This window comes from Lepisosteus platostomus, chromosome 27 (genome assembly GCF_059453375.1).
Source record: "Lepisosteus platostomus isolate fLepPlt1 chromosome 27, fLepPlt1.hap1, whole genome shotgun sequence".
Lineage (NCBI taxonomy): Eukaryota > Metazoa > Chordata > Actinopteri > Semionotiformes > Lepisosteidae > Lepisosteus > Lepisosteus platostomus.
This window is the reverse complement of record NC_142637.1, coordinates 9245529-9267342: the sequence shown is the minus strand read 5'-3', so window position 1 is coordinate 9267342 and position 21814 is coordinate 9245529. Positions and strand designations below refer to the sequence as shown.

At 52.7% G+C, this 21814-nt stretch overlaps 1 protein-coding gene across 4 annotated transcripts in view; it reads left to right on the top strand.

The window, feature by feature from the left end:
* The window catches only part of unc13a (unc-13 homolog A (C. elegans)), a 54863-nt gene that overhangs the window by 4131 nt on the left and 28918 nt on the right, over positions 1 to 21814 (top strand). For 3 of the 4 annotated variants that reach the window (XM_088622321.1, XM_088622322.1, XM_088622320.1), the window contains exons 2-14: positions 4378 to 4407; positions 5215 to 5314; positions 6491 to 6608; positions 7100 to 7223; positions 7617 to 7687; positions 7957 to 8011; positions 9109 to 9138; positions 9390 to 9603; positions 11352 to 11471; positions 12199 to 12798; positions 12949 to 13039; positions 15386 to 15432; positions 17356 to 17434. In XM_088622321.1, the coding sequence (XP_088478447.1) occupies positions 4378 to 4407; positions 5215 to 5314; positions 6491 to 6608; positions 7100 to 7223; positions 7617 to 7687; positions 7957 to 8011; positions 9109 to 9138; positions 9390 to 9603; positions 11352 to 11471; positions 12199 to 12798; positions 12949 to 13039; positions 15386 to 15432; positions 17356 to 17434 (1679 nt within the window). The remainder of the gene's footprint in view (positions 1 to 4377; positions 4408 to 5214; positions 5315 to 6490; positions 6609 to 7099; positions 7224 to 7616; positions 7688 to 7956; positions 8012 to 9108; positions 9139 to 9389; positions 9604 to 11351; positions 11472 to 12198; positions 12799 to 12948; positions 13040 to 15385; positions 15433 to 17355; positions 17435 to 21814) is intronic. The other variant, XM_088622323.1, reaches the window with a different exon arrangement.

The window sequence follows — 21814 nt, the reverse complement described above, 5'->3', positions numbered from 1 at the left end:
GTGGGCAGTGTGTGGCAGTGGGCAGTGTGTGGCAGTGGGCAGTGTGAGGTGGTGGGCAGTGTGTGGTGGTGGGCAGTGTGTGGCGGTGGGCAGTGTGTGGCAGTGGGCGGTGGGCAGTGGGTGGTGTGTGGCGGTGGGCAGTGGGCGGTGGGCAGTGGGTGGTGTGTGGCGGTGGGCACTGGGCAGTGGGCAGTGTGTGGTGGTGGGCAGTGTGTGGTGGTGGGCACTGGGCAGTGTTCTGTGGTGTGTCACAGGCCTGCGCCATTAGAGTGATTCATTATGAAGCTGCACTAATCCAGTCCCTTCCATCTCTCAGGCTGTAAAGCCTCCCCCCTGTGAGGAGAGAGTCTCCAGCACCTGTTCTGTGCTGCAGCACGCTCTCCAGAAAGGTGTGATTCTTTGCAGCTTTTTTTTTCCAGAGATATTTTTAAACTTTTATTATGTGTGACCGGGATGTTAGTGCTGCTTCGACGCAGCTCTTGGCTGCTGGGAACTGATTTTCATGGGGGTGGCGCTTCTGTGTGGAGTGTGCATGTTCTCCACATGGTTGTGTGGGTTTTCTCCATGTGCTCTGGCTTCACCCTGTGCCTGCATGGGCCCGCAGGCTGGGCTGCCCAGTGACAGGAACAAGTGCCTTTCTGTCGCTGGATGGGTTGAACGGTTAAGATTCACAAAAAGGTTGTTTCCATGTTGCATATTAATTCTTCTCCCTGGTCCAATGTTTCTGGCCTTTCTGTGTTTGTGTTGTGGTAGCTTCATACACGAAACACTTTGTACATTACTAAGCACACAAGGACAATGAGAGCACCAACTTTAATCCTGCCTGTCGTGATCAAGCTGGAGCAGCAGGGATTAGTCATTTGGTTCTGCAATTCCTTGTTGAAGGTTTGTGTGTTGGGCCGGTTACCGCAGTGTGCTGTGCTGACTGTGCCTGTAGTCATTATAAGACTGAACCAAAACGTTCTTCCACAGACTTGTTTTTTAGAAAAATACAGTCAAGATTCAGTCATTTCAGATAAATAACTGAACCTTGCCAGTCCAGAGAACAGATTGAATGCCCACTGCATTCCGGTCCTTTCGAGCTTTTACAGTGTTGTCAATCAGAGTCACCGCATCTGATTCAGAATGAACAGTGCAACCGAAGGAGATGAGGTAACTATGTGGAAGTTCATTTCAAATGGAAATAGAACAGGAAGCCAGTGCTTTAATAATAATAATAATAATAATAATAATAATAATTGCTTACACTTCTATAGCGCTTTTCTGGACACTCCACTCAGAGGTCTTTACAGGTAATGGGGATCCCCTCCACACCCACCAGTGTGCAGCCCCACCTGGATGATGCGTCAGTCCTCTCCCCACACACCAGCTCTCAGTGGGGAGGAGAGCAGAGTGATGAAGCCAGTTCAGAGATGGGGATTATTAGGAGGCCATGACTGGTAAAGGCCAGGGGGAAATTTGGCCAGGACACCATGGTAACACCCCTACTCTTTTCAAGAGACAACCTGGGATTTTTAATGACCACAGAGAGTCAGGACCTCGGTTTTACGTTTCATCCGAAGGACGGTGCCTTTTTACAGAAGTGTCCCCATCACTATACTGGGGCATTAGGACCCACTCAGACTGCAGGGTGAGCGCCCCCTGCTGGCCCCACTGACACCTCTCCCAGCAGCAGCCTCAGCTTTCCCAGGAGTCTCCCCTCCAGGTACTGGCCGGGCTCACGCCTGCTGGGCTCCAGTGGGCGGCCAGCTGGGAGCTGCAGGGTGAGATGGTTACCCAAAGAGCCGTGGGAGTCTGGAACCAGCTACCCGGCCATGTTGTTGAAGTTGAGTCTCGGCCTCCAGGCTAGATGGGTCTTGTTTCCCCATCCTTGTGTTTTCACAAGAGCCCCCTGCGGCCGAAATGTGGCGATGGAGCAGCGGAAACGGCTCCGTCTGCCAGAGAGGGGGGGTGTGGTGTTCCGAGACCTGCGCTCCAGGTGCTCGATTCAAGCCAGCGCCGGAAACGGCCATCACAGCACTCCCGCCCCCTGTGGCTAAATATAGAGGAGCTGATGTGAGCAGCACCAGGGGGTGTGGGTCTCCGGGGGAGGGGGGCGCTCTTGCCCCTGAAGGGGACTGGTCCGGGAGAAGCCGGGCCGGCTGCCCCTGTGCCCGATGGCGGGGACTTTCCTCTGCCCTCTGCCGTGGCAAGGTGGTTATTTTTAGCGTCAGGAGATGCGGCGCGCCGCTCGCTCGCTGGCTCCCTCACTCGCTTCGCTGAGCAGACCGAGAGAGAGAGAGAGAGTGTGTGAAAGACACCACGTGGCAGCGCCGGGCGTGGGAGTGAGGCAGGAGGAGTGAAAGAGAGAGGGAGCAGCATCGCCCCGGTGCTGGCCAGCTCAAAGTCTGCTCATAGCACAGACAAAATTCCCTTTCCATTCATGACATGTACTGCTTGCTCTTTCGCCCTATAGATTGCGTTTAACTTCAGATGGTGTGCAGAGGTCTGAGTAGTCAATACTTCAAAATCTGAAGTGGATCAGACTGCTGTGCACTGGGAGTCTGACTGTTAGCACTGTAAAATCTGGAGTGGATCAGACTGCTGTGCACTGGGAGTCTGACTGTTAGCACTGTAAAATCTGGAGCGGATCAGACTGCTGTGCCCTGGGAGTCTGATTGTTAACACTGTAAAACCCAGAGTGGATCAGACTGCTGTGCACTGGGAGTCTGATTGTTAGCACTGTAAAACCCAGAGTGGATCAAACTGCTGTGCACTGAGAGTCTGATTGTTAGCACTGTAAAACCTGGAGTGGATCAGACTGCTGTGCACTGGGAGTCTGACTGTTAGCACTGTAAAACTGGGAGTGGATCAGACTGCTGTGCCCTGGGAGTCTGACTGTTAGCACTGTAAAACCTGGAGTGGATCAGACTGCTGTGCACTGGGAGACTGAATGCTGTCCCTGCCCAGAGACAGTGTACAGAACAAGCCTTGAATGGAGTCTCTGATTTCTCTTTCACATAGTCAGAGACTGGAGAGCTCATTTGTGGATGTGTTGGAGTGCATGTGGAGCCATTGCAGGGGACTAATCCCAGGGCTGGGAGTATTAATTCCCTGCTGGAGTATTACTGGTGACGTTGGGGCCGTGAAGCGCAGCGCAGTAGGAGCGCGCTCTGTAAAAGATCAATTCAATTTGCCTTCCTCTCCACGTTGAAGAATATCAGGCCTTTTCCTCTGGAAGCTTTCCTGCTGCAATCTGGCTTCCCATTGTCTCCCACATCCCACAGCTCCATCTGCTCTGGGATTTAAGCTCTGAAAGCTCCCAGGTGCAGAGAGATAAGGAGGTGGGAGTTCTCTCTCTCCCTCTTCCTCTCTCTCTCTCCTGACTCCCTTGATCTGCTCGAGCTGGCGAGAGGAGGGGATGGAGAGGGTTTGCAGGTATTGCTGACAGTTTTTGTTCTGCTGGGATAAGCGGGGCTCTGTTAACAGAAATCCCGGCCCCTCCCTCTGCTGCCGGCCTGGATTGACGGTGTGAAGGGGACGCAGGGTTTTGTCAGTGGGGCCCCACTGGGAGTCTGATTGTTAGCACTGTAAAACCTGGAGCGGATCAGACTGCTGTGCCCTGGGAGTCTGATTGTTAACACTGTAAACCCTCGATTGGATCAGACTGCTGTGCCCTGGGAGTCTGATTGTTAACACTGTAAACCCCCGATTGGATCAGACTGCTGTGCCCTGGGAGTCTGATTGTTAGCACTGTAAAACCCCGATTGGATCAGACTGCTGTGCACTGGGAGTCTGATTGTTAGCACTGTAAAACCCAGAGTGGATCAGACTGCTGTGCCCTGGGAGTCTGATTGTTAGCACTGTAAAACCCGGAGTGGATCAGACTGCTGTGCACTGGGAGTCTGACTGTTAGCACTGTAAAACCTGGAGTGGATCAGACTGCTGTGCACTGGGAGTCTGATTGTAAGCACTGTAAAACTCAGAGTGGATCAGACTGCTGTGCCCTGGGAGTCTGATTGTTAGCACTGTAAAACCTGGAGCGGATCAGACTGCTGTGCACTGGGAGTCTGACTGTTAGCACTGTAAAACCTGGAGTGGATCAGACTGCTGTGCACTGGGAGTCTGATTGTAAGCACTGTAAAACTCAGAGTGGATCAGACTGCTGTGCCCTGGGAGTCTGATTGTTAGCACTGTAAAACCTGGAGCGGATCAGACTGCTGTGCACTGGGAGTCTGACTGTTAGCACTGTAAAACCCGGATTGGATCAGACTGCTGTGCACTGGCCCCAGTGCTGCAGCAGACGCCTGCCCTCAGTCCAGTAGGAGTCTTTCAAGGTGCTGGATCGGGCCTGCTTGTGGGCCCAGCTCTGATACTCTCTTTCTCTCTGTTTTGCAGTGAAGAAAGCCAAGCTAGATGGGCCCCAAGGTGAGTGGCTGAGAACACACCTTCACAGCATGGTCTACTTTGTTGGGTCACAGCGTTTTCATTCCTTTTCTACCATCTGGGGTTTGGCCAACCTCGTCCCCATCCCGGCAGTGAGATCTGGTGATCAGCACAAGGCATAAGGGCGCCAGTGAGATGAGCGCTTTTCCAATCCTCTCATTACTGTGTTAGTGAGACGCTTGTCCAGAGTCTCATTGTCTACAGGTGCCCAGAGAGCTGGTTTCCACAGCACAGCTGGGCAGCTCATGTCTGCAGACGTGCTTCCTGGTTTCATTCCTAACTGCTAGAAGACGCCTTGCATCCTTGTTTTGCTGTTGTTCCTTATAATTTGGAACGTGGATCATTTTTTGCCAATTACATATTTCGCATGTGCCACGAAATTTGCAATCAGCAGCTCATCGCGCACCGACACCTGTGCGAGCTCCTGCGACAAGCCCACCCGCAGAGCCGTTCGTCACGTGACGCACTGTGAGCCCCACAGAGACGGCTCTGATTGGAGGAGATAGCCGGTCTCTCATGACCTCACTCGAAGCCAGCAGGCGCTCTGTCAATCCCAGGAGGCTCTGTTTCTCAGGAAGAGCCCTGGCTGACGTATCCCACTGCTGCCCCCAGGGACCCTGCTGCAATTGTGCACCTTGTGCACAGTGGGAATCCCAGCCACTTGAATGCAACTGACACATGGAGGAACTGCATGCCTTGGTCAGACTCTGAGCCACGCTCTCAACACTAAAGAGACTCTGCAGTTCTAACTTCTGAAAGCACCTCTGTCTGTCCCTCTCTCTCCCGCAGAGAAATTCAACACGTACGTGTCTCTCAAGGTGCAGAATGTCAAGAGCACCACCATCGCGGTTCGCGGGAGCCAGCCGTGTTGGGAGCAGGACTTCATGTTGTAAGTTGAGGCCTCCTGTGTCTCACAAATGAAGTTGCCATTCTGTTTCCTCACGGTCAGTCATTTCTCACTCCGGTCCATGGTTCGTTACTCCAGCCTTAATAATAATTCCTCACACTTATATAGCGCTTTTCTGGACACTCCACTCAAAGCACTTTCCTCCACACCCACCAGTGTGCAGCCCCACCTGGATGATGCGATGGCAGCCATAGTGCGCCAGATCGCTCACCACACATCAGCTCTCAGTGTAGAGGAGAGCAGAGTGATGAAGCCAGTTCAGAGATGGGGATTATTAGGTGGCCATGATTGGTAAGGGCCAATGGAAAATTTGGCAGGACACCGGGGTAACACCCCTACTCTTTTCAAGAGACACCCTGGGATTTTTAATGACCAAAGAGAGTCAGGACCTCAGTTTTACATCACATCCGAAGGACAGCACCTGTTTACAGTGTAGTGTCCCCGTCACTATACTGGGGCATTAGGACCCACATGGACCACAGGGTGAGCTCCCCCTGCTGGCCCCACTAACACCTCTTCCAGCAGCAGCCTTAGTTTTTCCCAGGAGTCTCCCCTCCAGGTACTGACCAGGCTCACACCTGCTGGGCTCCAGTGGGCTGCCAGCTGTGAGTTGCAGAGTGATATGGCTGCTGGCAGGGAAGCCTTCCTTCCCTGTTTCCAGCCCATCCCTACAGGGGCTGGGACGTGAGCTCCTGGAGGCTGGGTGATCTGACGGAGGAGAGCTGTGGAGAGTCCTGGTGCAGCGAGAGCTTTATCAATACCACCAGGGCCATGAGGGGGGTGCAGTCCTGCAGCTTTCACAGATGATTATCAATAAGCAACTGATTAAGACTTAAAAAAACAGATGATTGAACATCTTATGTTAATAATTAATTCAATAAAGCCCCGCAGTGAAAAACAGGGACCAGTGGCTGGGAAGGACTGGAATTGTGTGTGATTGTCACTCTTCCACTCCTGCCTCTCGCTCTCTCGGTTACATCCCACTGCCTCCCTGTAGGTGGCAGCGTGGCGTGAGGCTAGTGTCCAGGACTTGTGCCTTGGAAGCTGTGGGCTCAGATCGCTCCAGTAAATGCCCTGCTGTGTAAATGGGTCCTGACTTTTTTGGTGCAGTAACACGTTACTCTCCAGCCTCAGCGTCCCCACTCTCTCTCCCCGCAGTGAGATCAACAGGTTAGACCTGGGCCTGACGGTGGAGGTCTGGAACAAGGGCCTGATCTGGGACACCATGGTCGGTACCGTGTGGATCCCCCTGAGCAACATCAGGCAGTCAAACGAGGTACAGTCCCCCTGTGTGCTCTCGCACCGGCGCTGAGACTTGTCTTCCCGTCCATCGGCTTGTCTTCCAGTCCAGCCAGCAGCCCTGACTGTTGCTCTTTAGTTCCGAGAGCTCCTCCTCTGTACAGACCTGTGCAGAAGGCTGAATGTTACAGCAGTGTACACTGCAGGTGCAGTGATAAACAAGGAGTTCTTACAAGAGTGGCATTGGTGAGCTGCAAAACATTTTATACCTGCATCTTCTGTCACAAGGACTTAAAAAATGTGGGTGTTTTTCTTCCTTCCGAAAGAAAAGCTTAGGGGAGTGTCTTTTTTTCTCCCCTCCGATAGGAAAGCTTAGGGGAGTGTCTGTTTTTTCCTCCCTCCAATAGAAAAGCTTAGGGGAGTGTCTGTTTTTTCCTCCCTCCAATAGAAAAGCTTAGGGGAGTGTCTGTTTTTCTCCCTTCCAATTGAAAACCTTAGGGGAGTTTCTGTTTTTCTCTCTTCCAATAGGAAGGCCCAGGGGAGTGGCTGACCCTTGATTCCCAGGTCATCATGGCAGACAATGAAATCTGTGGGACGAAGGATCCCACATTCCATCGTGTGTTGCTGGACACGCGCTTCGAGTTGCCACTGGGTAAGTGCAGAGCTTTTCCCTGCTGCTCAAGTGTAACAGTAGTTGTCTGAGGTCATGTTGATTATAGGGCAGAAGGAGGGTTTTTCCTAAGTCTCCTCACACGGAGACTTCCTAAGTCCTTCCTTGTGAGGGTTTTAAACATTAGCCCAGGACCCAGTGGAAAGATCAGAGCAGGATACAACACATTAAAAACACAGGTGGTATAAGACGGCGTAGAGGTCAGTGGTCACCTCTATGAGAGTGTCGCTCAGTATAGAGGACAGTGGTCATTGTGGAAGACTGGTCAGCTATGTAAGAGAATGCCCCTCTGTGTGCAGAAGAGTGAGCTCTGATGGGCTTCATTCCTTCTTTATACCATTCTGACATTTCCCTGTGTTCCTGTCTGTGGTCCAGATATCCCAGAAGAGGAAGCACGCTATTGGGCCAAAAAACTGGAGCAGCTGAACGCCATGAGAGACCAGGATGTGAGCTGGTTTCTTCACCTTTGTCTAGAATCGGGTAGTTCTCTGCCTACAAGGCCTTTCAATGCCAAGACACGTGGGGAGGGGTTTGGTCTGCTCCCTTTGGTATTTCTCACTGTCTGATGAGTTGCGAAAAGCACAAAACGATCACAGCGCTAGGCCTGTGTCTCCTCCTGCTCCTGCCAGGGGCTCAGCCTGGGCTGGTTTGCTGCTGCTGCTGATGCCTGTGGCTCACAGTGTCTGTCTCTCTCTGTCTCTGTCGGTATCATCAGTACACCTACCAGGAAGTGCAGGAGAGGCCCCTCCCCGTCCCGGGCACACAGTGCTGTGAGTATCGCTCTTCCACGCTCTCTCTCTTCTGTCCAGGGAGGGTACTGGCAGGCCAGAGCTCACCCCTGTGCCAGGACATTATTACCGCCAGCGGAGACTCTGGCCTGCTGGTGGTGAAACGGGAGCTGGTCCAGGCTCCCGCGAAGCGTCGTTCAGGACCCTATGCAGCCGGTATAATCTGGGTGTGGAGAAGGACATCAGGGGAGGAGACGGGGAGGATCAGGATGGGTTGACGGGGGGGGGGGGGGGGCGTGACGACGGTGATCCGGTGCTCGGGGGCCGTGGCGATGGCAAACAAGTTCAGGCAGTCCAAGGGGAAAATCCGGGGCGTAGTCCAGGGTCCAAAACCGGGTGATCCATCCAAGAGAAGACAAACACGGTTAAAATCCGGAACGGGATTCAGAACAGGGACAGGGAATAAAACCAAAGGAACGAGGCCAGACGCTCCGAGCCCCGGACTCAGATGGTCAGGATGCCGTGATGAAGCCGATGCCGCCGGGTCTCTCCTGGACCCGCTGGTAGGCAGGATTCCGAGCGTCCAACTCCCAGTGCTGAGCCACTTGGGGGTGCTGCCCGCCTGCCCCCCCCTCCCTCCCCATGTGATGAGGCTGGGGGGTGCAGCAGAGCAGACACAGCCGGCCAAGAGCAGCAGGTCAGTGCCAGCTTTGCGCCTGGCATGGTGAGTCCCAGGCGGCTCTCCGCCAGCAGCTGGCTGCCAGGGTGTCTTTCCCTGATTTTCTCAGGCCGTGTTCCATCGGTGACATCAACCCGCTGGAGCTCCGCAAGGCCGTGATTCTGCTTTCAATTCCGCGCCAGCGGAGGAGGGATCGGCCAGAGCTCTGTAGATGCGCTGATCTGAGCTGTTTCTCTCGCCGTCTGCAGATCTCCTTCCCAGCAGCCTGTCCTGCTTAGCTCACTAGAACACCTTTGCTGGGATAAATGTGGTGCCGCTAATTTCAGAGGGAGGTGTCCTGGAGAAATCTGAGAGTGTCTCTGACAGTGCTTGTTGCTCTTGTTACTCGGGGGAGTGCTTTAGGTGCTTCAGGTGCCGATGTCTGCCACTGTGTCTCCTCTGTTCTTCTCTTTTTCTGCAGGTAACTGGAATCTGTGGGGAGACCAACAGAGTGAGTGTTTCTCTCTGCTCCTTGTTCATCAGAAGAGTTTTCCCCTGGGCTGTTAGGCAGTCAGTGTGTCAGTCAGTCCTTCAGTATTGACACGAGTCTGTTCCGAGAGGACATCCTGAGGATCGCATAGGCCCGAAGCCGGATCCTCTCCTGGGGCGCGTGTCCCCTGTCCCAGAGGTGCGGCGTCGGTCTGTGTCTGCAGCTGCCCCAGAGGCACTGTCTCACGAGCCCTGCGCTGTCTCTCTCGGCAGACGACGACCCCGACAGCGCCGTGGACGACAGGGACAGCGACTACCGCAGCGAGACCAGCAACAGCATCCCGCCGCCGTACTACACCACCTCCCAGCCCAACGCCTCGGTCCACCAGTATCCCATGAGGCACCAGCACCAGAGCTCCCGCGACTCCTACACCGACTCCATGCACAGCTGTGAGCTGGACTACTCCGACCACCAGAGGGCGATGAGGTAGCACAAGCAACACCCAGTTCCCTTTGCCCCTGGACGGCCGACCCTCCCCTCTAGATGTTACCGTGGTGTACCATGGTAAAAGCTGACTACAAGGCAGTTAAGCCCAACAGAGAGAAGGCTCAGCCTGGCAATGAAGGGTACCAGGGCAGAGTACTGTCCTGGTATGGTATGGGCATGGTAAAAGAATGGTAAAACTGCCAAAACAGCAGATTTACTATGGTAAACCTCTATAAGATTTGGATTTGATATTAATTTGATCCAGTGTTTTTGATGTCGTTGTATTTCGAAGTCCCTGAGTGGATGGAGGATGCCCTCCGGAGAGGAGGGGCAGGTGACTGCTGATGACAGCTGCACAGTCACACAGGGTCTGAAATCTTTTTTGTTGGTTGTTGGTTTAACTTGAAAGTAACGATTTTTCATCACAGCTTGTAAACCTCTACTGAAATCACCCCGACACTGTACCTTATAGAGACCCCTGACACTGTAGACACCATAGAGACCCTCAACACTGTATACAGGCCATGCAGAGGCTCCTGAGAACATAGACTGTGAACGCTGACCCCAAGTGTCTCTGAAGTGCCACTGCAGTGTCAGAGAATGACACTATAGAAACCCCTTACACTGTACCAAAGACCATTAGACATCCTCAGCACTGGACACAGGCCATATAGAGGCTCCTGACATGTAAACAGACCCTATAGAAACCCTTGACACTGTACATAAGATGTATAGAGGCCTCTGTTGTAGGCAAGCCCTGTAGAAAACAGTTCAGGCGTATTCTATCGAGACCAAGGAGATTGTATGCAAGCTCTGCGGAAATCCGTGTCTGCTGTACACAAGCCCCTTGCAGAATCCAGCCTCTATCAGTCCCCTGCATGGCGTTCAGGCCCTGTGCATCCCAAGGACACGGTGCACAAGCCTGTCAAGTCCCCTGAGCACCTACACACGTGCTGTGGAGATTCTGCAGTTTGTATACAAGTCTGCAGTCCTTCCTGACTGTGTATACAAACCCAGGGCCAGACCCCTGGCGGAGCGCGTGTGTGCGGGACTGTTTTGCGCACGCGCGTGTGTGTGCGTGCGTGTGTGTGTGCGCGTGCGTGCGTGCGTGCGTGCGCGTGTGTGCGCGTGCGTGCGCGTGTGTGCGCGTGTGTGCATGTGCTCAGAAAGCAGCGCTCACACGAATGCGCTCAGCGATCGGTGAAGCTCTCTGCTGCATGGAGTCTCCGGGCTTCAGGGGGACGAGAGAGGGGACGAGCAGTTCTCTGTGCTTAAGCAGGAGCTCTGCTGCGGCGGTGGGGTTATTGACTCCCTGGGCCTCAGTCCACTGAACCATCTGGGCTGCCTGGGGCTGAGCTGAAAGAGTAGATCAGTACAGTCAGAAGGGTCGCCACTGCTGACTGTGGTAAATCAGGACCGACAAGATGTCCCGTGTTGTGCTTCATCAAAACAAGACAACAGCCTTACTTTGGTTACAGGGGTACTACTGCTCCTTCTTAGGATTGTTATAAACAGGGAGAACTGTCCACCAGTAAAAAATTGGCTTTGCAGCTCCTTCAGCAGATCAAAGAACTGGACCCCAGACGGCCAGAGCTCAGCTCCCGCGGCCCCTGGCCCCCGCTGCTGTCCCCGAGCTCACCGGGGGGCCTCTGTGCAGCCGAGAGCTCGCTCCGCTGGCGCAGCGCGTGTTGTGCGTGCGGCCCGTCCATACTGACGCTCCTCCTTTCCTGCCTTCCCCCCCCCGCCAGACGCTATGGTAGCTTAGACTCCGCCACCAACGGCCGCAGCGATCTCGAGTCGGCCTCGGGTTCGAGCCGGCGGACCAGCCGCCAGTACTCTCTAGACAGTAGGCACTCACTCTCTGATAGGTGGGTTACCGCACCGCGTCCCCCCCCGCTGCTCCAGCCTGTGGCTCGGTCCCGCTGTGGTGTCATTGGTGGACGTGTCCCCTCATCCCTGCTGTGTGCATGCGCTGGTCCCCGCGGTGTCCACCTCTCTCCCGCTGTCCGAGTGCTGGACCGCCTCCATGGCCCTCCCTGTATCTGTATGTGTGCTCTCCTCCTTCCTGCTGGTAGCAGATGCAAAAGCCGCTTACTAATTCATGCAACTGTTCGTGTTTTTCGGATTTATCTGAGGGGCTGGAGGTCGATGATAAAATGTTTTGTTCCGAAGCACCCCGCAGATTGCCTTTCTCTGGGCGGCAGGAGGTGGTGGGCTGGACTTTGTACTCTTTTTTCCTGAAATTGAATAAGTTATGATACGGGAACGAACCTGGGAAAGGAGGGTTCGGTCAACTGCGACAAGCTGGGAGACCTGGGAAGGACCGAGACTGAGAATGTGGAGGCTGGGTGCTGTGGGCTTCTCCTGGCGTGGGCAGGGCTGGCCAGTCGTGTCCCGGCACCGGGTCGGGGGGCGGCCCCAGCGGGTTGCGCTGACGCGACAGGAGAGAGACGCGCTCTCTTGTGTGGGGGGCGGGGTCTCGTGCGTTCTCGAGAATGATCAGTGATTGCTAACCGGGTGGCGGTCAACGCGGAGGCCCGAGTCTCCGCCTGACCCACCCCCCCCGCCTCTGGCCCTCTGTCTCCCCGGGTGCAGCCCCACAGGCAGCAGCCGCTATGCCTCCTCGGCCGAGCTGAGCCAGGGCAGCTCCCAGCTGAGCGAGGAGTTCGAGCCGGACGACGGGGAGAGCCTGCGGGGCTCGGAGCTGTACGACGACCCCGAGGCAGAGGACTCCTACCACTCCTGCCACAGCTCGGTCAGCTACGGCAAGGACTCCTTGCCCCCGGACTGGGACCCCGAAGAGCCCGCGGGGGCCTACAGCGATGAGGGTGGCTACTCCAAGGATGGTGGGGAGGAGGGGGCGCTGTACGACGAGGAAGAGGACGAGATCTACGAGGGGGAGCTGTACGAAGACGACGAGGACCTGTACCCCCCCGACGCCCCCCGGGAGGAGCCCGAGCCGCCTTTCGCCCCCGCCCCGGCCCTCGAGACCCCCGCCGCCCCCCGCCCGCCCCTGGAGAAACAGGCCTCGCTCCACCAGGCCCAGGCCCAGATACAGCATCCCCCTGCCCCGGCCCCCGCCTCGCAGACCCCCGCGGTACCCCAGGCTCCAGTCCCTGCTGAGGCTCCCCCCATCAAAGAAGAGCCCCCTGCCACCCAGAGTGCCCCCGCTTTCCCCCCAGAGAAGCCAGACAGGTGAGCCCACGGGTCCAGCGCAGGAAAGCGTTGGAGAACAGGGGGTCGTGCATTTGGGAAATAAGCTTTCCAGTGCTTTGTGTTGACAGGTCTTAAAGCTCTGTCCCTCCCCCCTCCCTGCTCCCTCCCTGTCCCCCCTGTCACTCCCAGCTTCGCTGCGGCCGAGGCCCTGGACTCCACGTCAAGAGCCAAGGCCAACTGGCACCGCGTCTTCAACAAGGTCCGCCTGCAGCTGCAGGAGGTAAGACGGGCGCGCGAGGCCCAGCCCAGATCCTGTCTCTCCCATCTCCTCCCACGTCTCTGATCTCTCCCATCCCTTCTGTTGCTCTTACTTCTCCAGTCTCTCCAGTCTCTCCGGTCTCTATCCATCTCTCCGGTCTCTACCCATCTCTCCAGTCTCTCCGGTCTCTATCCATCTCTCCAGTCTCTCCGGTCTCTATCCATCTCTCCAGTCTCTCCAGTCTCTATCCATCTCTCCAGTCTCTCCGGTCTCTATCCATCTCTCTGGTCTCTCCAGTCTTTCCAGTCTCTATCCATCTCTCTGGTCTCTATCCATCTCTCCAGTCTCTCCGGTCTCTATCCATCTCTCCAGTCTCTATCCATCTCTCCAGTCTCTATCCATCTCTCCAGTCTCTCCGGTCTCTATCCATCTCTCTGGTCTCTCCAGTCTTTCCAGTCTCTATCCATCTCTCCGGTCTCTATCCATCTCTCCGGTCTCTATCCATCTCTCCTGTCTCTCCCATCTCTCCCACCTCTCCGATCTCTCCCATCCCTTCTGTTGATCCTACCTCTCCAGTCTCTCCAGTCCATCCGGTCTCTATCCATCTCTCCTGTCTCTCCAGTCTCTATCCATCTCTCCTGTCTCTCCGGTCTCTATCCATCTCTCCAGTCTCTATCCATCTCTCCAGTCTCTCCGGTCTCTATCCATCTCTCTGGTCTCTCCAGTCTTTCCAGTCTCTATCCATCTCTCCGGTCTCTATCCATCTCTCCGGTCTCTATCCATCTCTCCTGTCTCTCCCACCTCTCCGATCTCTCCCATCCCTTCTGTTGATCCTACCTCTCCAGTCTCTCCAGTCCATCCACTCTCTATCCATCTCTCCTGTCTCTCCGGTCTCTATCCATCTCTCTGGTCTCTCCAGTCTTTCCAGTCTCTATCCATCTCTCCGGTCTCTATCCATCTCTCCAGTCTCTCTGGTCTCTCCAATCTCTCCAGTCTCTATCCATCTCTCCGGTCTTTTCTGGTCTCTCCGGTCTCTTCAGTCTCTCCAGTATCTCCAGTATCCCCAGTCTCTAAGGTCTCTCTGGTCTGTTTCCGTCTCTCCCACCTCTGCGGCCCCCCGGTAGCCCTCCTGTCTCCAGGATCTGGGGTTTGCGGCCCTTCATACACCTCCTGCTCGGCCTCCTTCCCCCTGACTGCCCGCCTCGCCTGCTTCTTCTTCTGATTTGGTTGTGCTTATTGTTTTATTATAATTATTATCATTGTTATTTTTATGCACATTTTTGTCTCTCATCCCTTTTTTTAAAAACATTTTGTTTCCCCATCTCTGTTTCGCTTCTGTTGTTTTTTTTTCCAGTTTTTTGACGTTTCCATAGCGATTTTCATGTTGTCCTCTGTCATTGGCGGGTGCTGGAGCAGGCTGGCAGGTGGGTGTGTGTGAGGCCCTGTGTGCTGATTGGGCCATCAAGCCAGGCTGACGGCTGTGTGATTGGCCTTTTGGGATGTTTTCCCCGCCCACAGCTGGGGGAAGGAACAGTGCTGTGAATGAGATTTAAATACCGGGTTTATGCTCTTGGTTAAACAAAAGGCTTCACATGATATTGTTGTAACAGAACAATAAGTTCTTGCATATTGCATGCAAGGAACAATAAAACCGAAGTATTGTTCAAAGTGCCAGTACAAAACTTCCAGTTTATATAGCCCTTTTCTGCCACTTCTGACGTAGCTCATTACTATGGTAAAGGGGGGAAGTCATGGTATTTGGACAGTTCACAGACTTTTGGCCAAATGGTCAGGGCTCTAGGTGTCTACTGTCCATGGGGGTTTCCTAGCTGGCATCTGGAATCCTTATCAGTCATCCCCCTTTCCGGCTTTAACTCTAGCCTGTTACTTAGAAGACCAGTCCTCATGCAGAAGGGAATCAGTTAAACCCTTCTTCACATCTTGTATCTCTCTTCAATATTAAAAAAGAAACTGCTGTTTTGCCAAAAAAAGAAGCCATGTTTCATTAAGTACAAAAGCGAGATTGTAATTGCTGTTAACTGTCCCCACTGTTATGTAAGAATCAGTTGGTTTAAAGAAGTAAACGTAAGTAGAAATATTGAAAGAATGTTTGTAGTCCTGAGTAGACTGCCAGTCTGCCAGGCTGGGATATTCAGCAGGATTGATCTGATCTGTTGGTTTGTTACAAGCAAAGTCAGTTCCATTCGGTAATCAGGAATCAGCCAGAAGCACAATGTTTGTCACTCTAAGAAAAGCGTTCTACTTGGTTGAGGTCAGAGGGTCAGTCAGACTGTAAGTGCTGACCCCTAGTACCACTGTAGTCTGGGGGAATGACACTCCCTCCCTGATCTGTCTCTTTCTCTGCAGGCCCGAGGAGAGGGAGCTGGCTCTCAGTCGCTGTGGTTTAAAGGCGGGTAAGTCTCCATTTTCACTTCCACAACTCCAGGCAGTAGGGTACCACAGGTCTGGGATCAACAACAGACAAGTTGAAATACCGCAGCACAGTGTAGAGTTCAGTACTGCACAGAACTGTAGCCAGGCTACCTGCTGCTCGTTATGCCCAGAGACCTGTCCTGTAAGTGCCCATAGAAGGGGTGGGTATCTTATAGTTGATATGATGAGGCTCACGGTGTGTCTGTGGGTTCAGGTGACGGTCACCCCTCTTGATCTTTGAGGGAGTGCACCCCCAAGTGCCAGCTGCCAGACCCTGGTTTTGCTCAGTCTGGTTCAGTTATTTGGAGATGTGACTGAAACAGTGCAAAGCTGGGGTACAGCTATGCACACTAAAGTGAGCGTCTTCTGACTGGTAGTCTGTGGGTTCATTGTCAAATTCTTTTAAAGACGTGTGCATGAGTGGTGGTGTCTGATTGCTTCCAAACACACAGCTGGGTTTAAAGCATGCTGTTGTGAAGAGTCGGGACAAGTGTGTAGTACTTTGCTATTGAAATGCAGTGAGCTCTTGTAGCAAAAGATGCCAAATGGAGTTTAAGATTGCTGGTCTGTTTCCTCCTCTCATGAGGAATTGAAACAACAGTCTATATTTGTCAGATTCATTTTGATGTGATGAAATGTTGAGATGTTTTCAGTGCTGCGTCTCAGTGGTCAGTGCTGTGCTGCTGTAGTGGAGTAAGAGAGTAGCAGATCGATGCACGCTCACCGTTCTCTCTCCCTCTCTTCCTCACTGCCTTCCAGTTCTCTGCTGTGAGGCAGCTGCCTGTCTCGATGCCCAGAGCTCAGTAGTGTCATGACAGAGAGCAGGAGCGAGTGCGTGGGAGAGTGAGAGAGAGGGAGGCAGGCTGCTTGAGGGATGGGAAGAGGTGGTTTAAGACTTCTGCCAGCCTGTCTCACTGTAGCAGTGCTGAGGAGACTACGTTTCACTACGTTGTCTCATTGGCACACTTCGTTAAAGTCCTTAGACGGCTGTTCATAAAGATCATCAAGAGCTATGTCAACAGGGAAAGCCATTTTGCATGTTTGTATCTGTAAACCTTTTAGCCCAGTCTCTCTCTCCAGCTGTGACACTGCTGATCACAAGCGAAACTTGTCTCAGACCCTCATAAATGTTCTGCCCAGGGGCCTGAAGAATTACTTAATTGTCTTGAATTGTGTGTGAATCAGGAGGGTGTTATAACCCCCACTGGATCCGATCCCCCAAGATAAACCCACCTTCACCGGTACACCCATTGCTGAGTCTTGGGTGGATCTGGATACGAGCAATGCTCATCTGCCATGGAGCTGTGAACAGTATCCCACTGCTCACATCAACTGCGTCGTAACATCTTGGCAGCCTTAATCTTCGAATCGCAGAGAACGAGATTTTCCTTTCCTCCGATAACACACTGCCTACAGGAACAATTAGCTGCTCCTTTTGAGGCACCCAGGTATCGACTATGTGGGAATGTCACGAGGACATATCCAGCAAGAGGAGCCTCCCCTGTTATGTGTGTGAGAAAGAGGAAAGGGTGCTGATTCATTCTTTCCCTGTGCTATCTGTCTATATTGCTCATACAGGTAAGTCTTAAATCTCCTTGTTAAAGCTCTTTTCAGAGTCAGGTGTTGCTTAAAGCCTCTGTTATCTGGGGGAAGTTGCTCAGGTGGAAAATCTCTTGAGTTTTGTATTTGTTGGGTTATCCTCCTCCCCCTACAAAGTCTGACCCTTAAATCTGTCTTGAATGTGGGGCTTGGTTCAACCTATTATTACCCCAGAACATTTTACTACGGGTTAAATGTTGTGAGCTGTATAACTCACGCGGGCTCTTGTTGTCCCTGTACCCCAGTCTGATTGCCCCAGGGGGGTGTCTGGGGTCCCTTACGGTGGTGTTGCTGTTTCTCCACAGGCCAGGCGGTGCTCTATATAGCATAGACAGCATGCCGGACCTCCGAAAGAGGAAAGCCATCCCTCTAGTTAGAGACTTGGTGAGAGCTATGACACCCCATCCCCCTCGTCTTCTTTCCCTGAAAAAATATCCTTCCCCTTAGGAGCCAGAAGCGCCCCTCCTTACTGTGCCAAACTAACCTCCCCCTTCACTGAAGCTCATCTCATTTCTCCCACACTCTCGTCCCTTCTGCGGTCTCTCTACCAACCTCTCTTTCTCTCTCTGTGCATTTTCTGAACTTACAGTTTGTGATTTTCTTTCCTTTTTCCTCTCATTAGCTTACTGACCACACCATTTCAGCCCGCATCGGTTAACTAAATCCTCCTCTTCCTTTCGATTGGATTTGTATGATAATTGTCCCCCCTTTTTTTGGAATGGCTCGTCCCACTAAGTTCATTATCAGATCATTGGCTTCTCAGCTCTCTCCTAGTTGGATCCTGGCACCCCCTGGTGCCAGTAATTACTGGTGTGTTCAGTGACCCTCTGCTCTTGCTTACTGATTGACTCACTGATGTCTCCTTTTGTGTTCAGATTGGCTCAAGGGCTTCTTAAGTGTCCCTTGAAATTTCCACATCCTTCTGAGCTCCTTGTGAACCCAGCGACCCCCCTCTCCTCTTTCTTTTTCTGATTGGCTCACTGACTCCCCTCCCTTCCACCTGATTGGCTCACTGACTGCCCTCCCTTCCACCTGATTGGCTCACTGAACCTCCTCCCTCCCACCTGATTGGCTCACAGACTCTCCTCGCTCCCGCCTGATTGGCTCACTGACCCTCCCCCCTCCCGGCTGATTGGATCACAGACTCTCCTCTGCAGGAACGGCTGCTGTCGGGAGACTCGTCCACTTGCCTTCTGTTTTTATTTTTTAGCTTCGTGTTGGTTTTTCTGGATCTGCCTTATCGTTTTTCTTTCTTCTTTTCCTGACTCCTGGTTTCCTGAGCTGTGTGTCGCTGCTCTCTGACCCTGTGGATGTTTCTGTGTGTCTCTCTGGTTTTGGGTTTTGCGCTGTGTGAGCAGAGGAGCCGCGGTTAATTTCCTGCGTAGCATTGACAGCATGCCCGACATTAAGCCCCGCCGCAAGTCCCTCCCCTTTGTCAGCGACCTGGTGAGCTCACCACAGGACAGGGGTGGTGCAGCCTCCCTGGCCACAGAAACTCTGCTAGCGAGCCCTTCCCCTAGCCTGAGACAGCCAGGCCACACACCTCTCATACTCCTTTGTGCCTGCTACCATCCCATCCAGCTGGCTCCCGGCAATAACCTCTGCACAGAGGCAGGGTGGAGAATCCCAGAGCTGTCCTGGCCTTCTCCAGCATCAGCAGGTGGATGCAAGTCACAGGAAGGGGCAGTGAGAACTGAGACTACTGAGCACAAAGAGTTGTAGGGGTCAGGAACAGGACAGTCAACCGTGCTGTTGACCCTTGGACTCCTTGGAAGAAAAGACCAGGCGAGATCCGCAGTTCGATTGTTTACTAGCAGTGCGAAGGCCCAGATTGTACGAAAGGCCTCGTCACATTTGTCATCTTTCTTATGGATCTTAGTAAATACCTTAGAACTATAGATTCCAATACATATGGATGATGCAATACGTTCATAAAAGCAGGTTTTACACTGCGGTTCTCTCTCATGTGTCTGATCAAGTATCCAGCCTGTGTCTGTGACGCATTAACACTCTGCTACGCACAATTTTCTCGTGGGTCAGCACATATCTAGCATAAGCCAAATTGGAGCAAGAGCAATATTTAAGACGTAGTGAAAATAATGTCCACAGAAAAACAGAAACCATCCAAGAAATCAATTCCATAGTCTTCCCGGTTTTCCTGGAAAAGCTGAAGTTAACGATTTGTCTTAATTGATTAATTGATTGAAGGAGATCGAACGTTAAGTTTGATGAGAACTCTGTGCCACCTGCCCATGAGAAGGGCGCCGCCCCTTTATCGAGCGACGGTCATCTGTGGACACGCCCCCTGCTGCATGCCGGCTTCCTGCCTGGGCAGCACTGACAGGAAGTTTGGATTCCAGCTGGTTGCCATGGAAATCTTGAAAGTCGAAACAGCAAAAAGCGATGCAGAAAAATGCTGGCTGTCACAGTGAATGACAACTCAATTGACCCCTTGTGTGTTACAGGATTTTGAAGTTGCACATTTCTGTACTGGGTGTAACCCCAGTGTCCTGGCCAAATTTCCCATTGGCCCTTACCAATCATGGCCTCCTAATAACCCCCCTCTATGAATTGGCTTCATTACTCTGCTCTCCTCCCCACTGAGAGCTGATGTGTGGTGAGCGTTCTGGCGCACTATGGCTGCCGTCGCATCATCCAGGTGGGGCTGCACATTGGTGGTGGTGGAGGGGATCCCCATTACCTGTAAAGCGCTTTGAGTGGAGTGTCCAGAAAAAGCGCTATATAAGTGTAAGCAATTATTATTATTATTATTATTATTTTTATTATATTATTATTATTACTGGTCACCAGAGCTCATGGGCCTGGAGATCATGAGCCAGTGTAGAGGCAAATCCTGGCTCTGTCCTGTTCCTTCTGGTCCTGCTTGCTCAGGGCAAGGCTGGAATTATTGTGCTGCACAGTCAGACCCACAGGCCAAACCAGGACCTGAGCTGTGCAGGACTCCCCACTTCCAGGGCAGGACCGTGAGGTTGTATCTCACCTCCTCACACCCCCTTAAGTCTTTGAAACCAGATGTTATGCGTTTTGTTTTACCCCCTTGATTTCTTTTTATTTATTTATTTTTTTCGTATGTGCTGTATGTTTGAACGCAGTGGGTCAGTTGTTGTATTTTGAGTGCTGCCAAACCCTTAACCAGTGTGATCTCTGGAACCCAAGCTCCCTCTCGCTCTGTCCCTCTCTCTCTGCCTCTGTGTCTCTGTGCGCTTTCCTGTACTGTCTCTTCAGGGGGAGGGCCCTTGCCCCTCCCCTGTGTTAACTGCAGTGCCAGGCTGAGGATGGCCTGGCAACACTGAGTGTGGCTGGGCAGTGCAGGGCCCCGCCCCTCTGAAGGAGACAGCGATTTTCTTCCCATGTGACTTTGTTCTCTGTCATGTGACTTGTGGCACATCGTGCGATTGGCTGCTCTCTGGTGGCTTGCATTCCCATTTCCACTTTTAGAGAGTTATACTGTATATACACCAATAAAGTCTGAATTCCACAGCACAAGTCACAGTAAAAATAAGAATTATTTTCTTTTACATCTTTTTTGGTTTACAGGATCTCATTTTAAACATTCTTTTAACTGCAGTTGTTTTAGATAAATTAAAAAATTCAAATCAAAGGAACCAGTAAACGAATTTAGAAACAAAAGCCCCGTGAAGAGCCAACACTGAGGTAGAAGTCTTCAGTGTCGGCCTCCTAAGTGGCTCAACCAGTACAGGCTGAGCTCTGTGATTGCGGGTTCGAACCTGGGCCCTGTCACTAGCGGACTGTGATGGGAATTCCCCAGGTGGTGGCGCACAGTTGCCTGAGCACTGCTGGGGGTGAGGTCAGTCTGCAGGGATGACTCTACTCTCACGGTGATCCCTGCAGCCTCTTGGGGGCCTGCAGGCTCGCAGTGCTGTGAGTGACACACCTCTCCTCCAATCAGAGCTGTTCTTCCCGTATGGGGCGGAGCTGGATGTGATGTGTTAAAAGATGATTGGCTCAAAGGTGGGCGGGGCAGAGGAGTCTGCCTACACTTCCTCACTCTCCCCTGTGTGCGATCGTGGGGTTTTTAGCTGAGCGCCAAGGTGTGAAAAGCACATAATTCACGATTCCGAAATCAGGTGGATGTACTGTAACAAAACCAATTAGTGATTCTAAATTTATAAAAAAGTAAAGCTTCAGTGCGTCACCAGTGACCCGCCTGCAATGCTAACAGAATCCATTCTGGACAGAACCACAACCCAGCCAGCAGGGTATTATTAGTACAGGCCCTACAGCACTGTAGTATACGACTCAGACACCTCTATCAAATCCCTTCCTGATGTACCCAAGGCTCTATGAGTGAGGACAACAGGTGACTTAAAGAATCTATGGCACCACTTATAGCCAAGATTGGGAAGCACTGACCTGTACACCAGGGTGCCTTCCTTACAGGTCCTTTCTGGGGAACATCGTGCTAACAGAGAAAAGAAATGCATCACTGTGAAGTGCATCGCATTGAGGTACAGTCAGCTGCCACACAAACTGCAGAGAAACATGACAAAGCAAAGAAAGCTGCTGCAAAAATGAGCAAACAGTGCAGGAAATTTAAAATGATCCCTTTCATTGTCCTGTCAAGGCATCCCTAGGTTATGAGCGTGCTTTTCACAGAGCAGCTCAACACTCACAGATCAGAGGTGCCAGTTTAGGGAACACACCCGCTACAGGGACTCCAGCGTTGCCACGCCCTGGATCATCGATCACTGCAGCAAGAGAGACCTCTTATTGGCTGGGAGT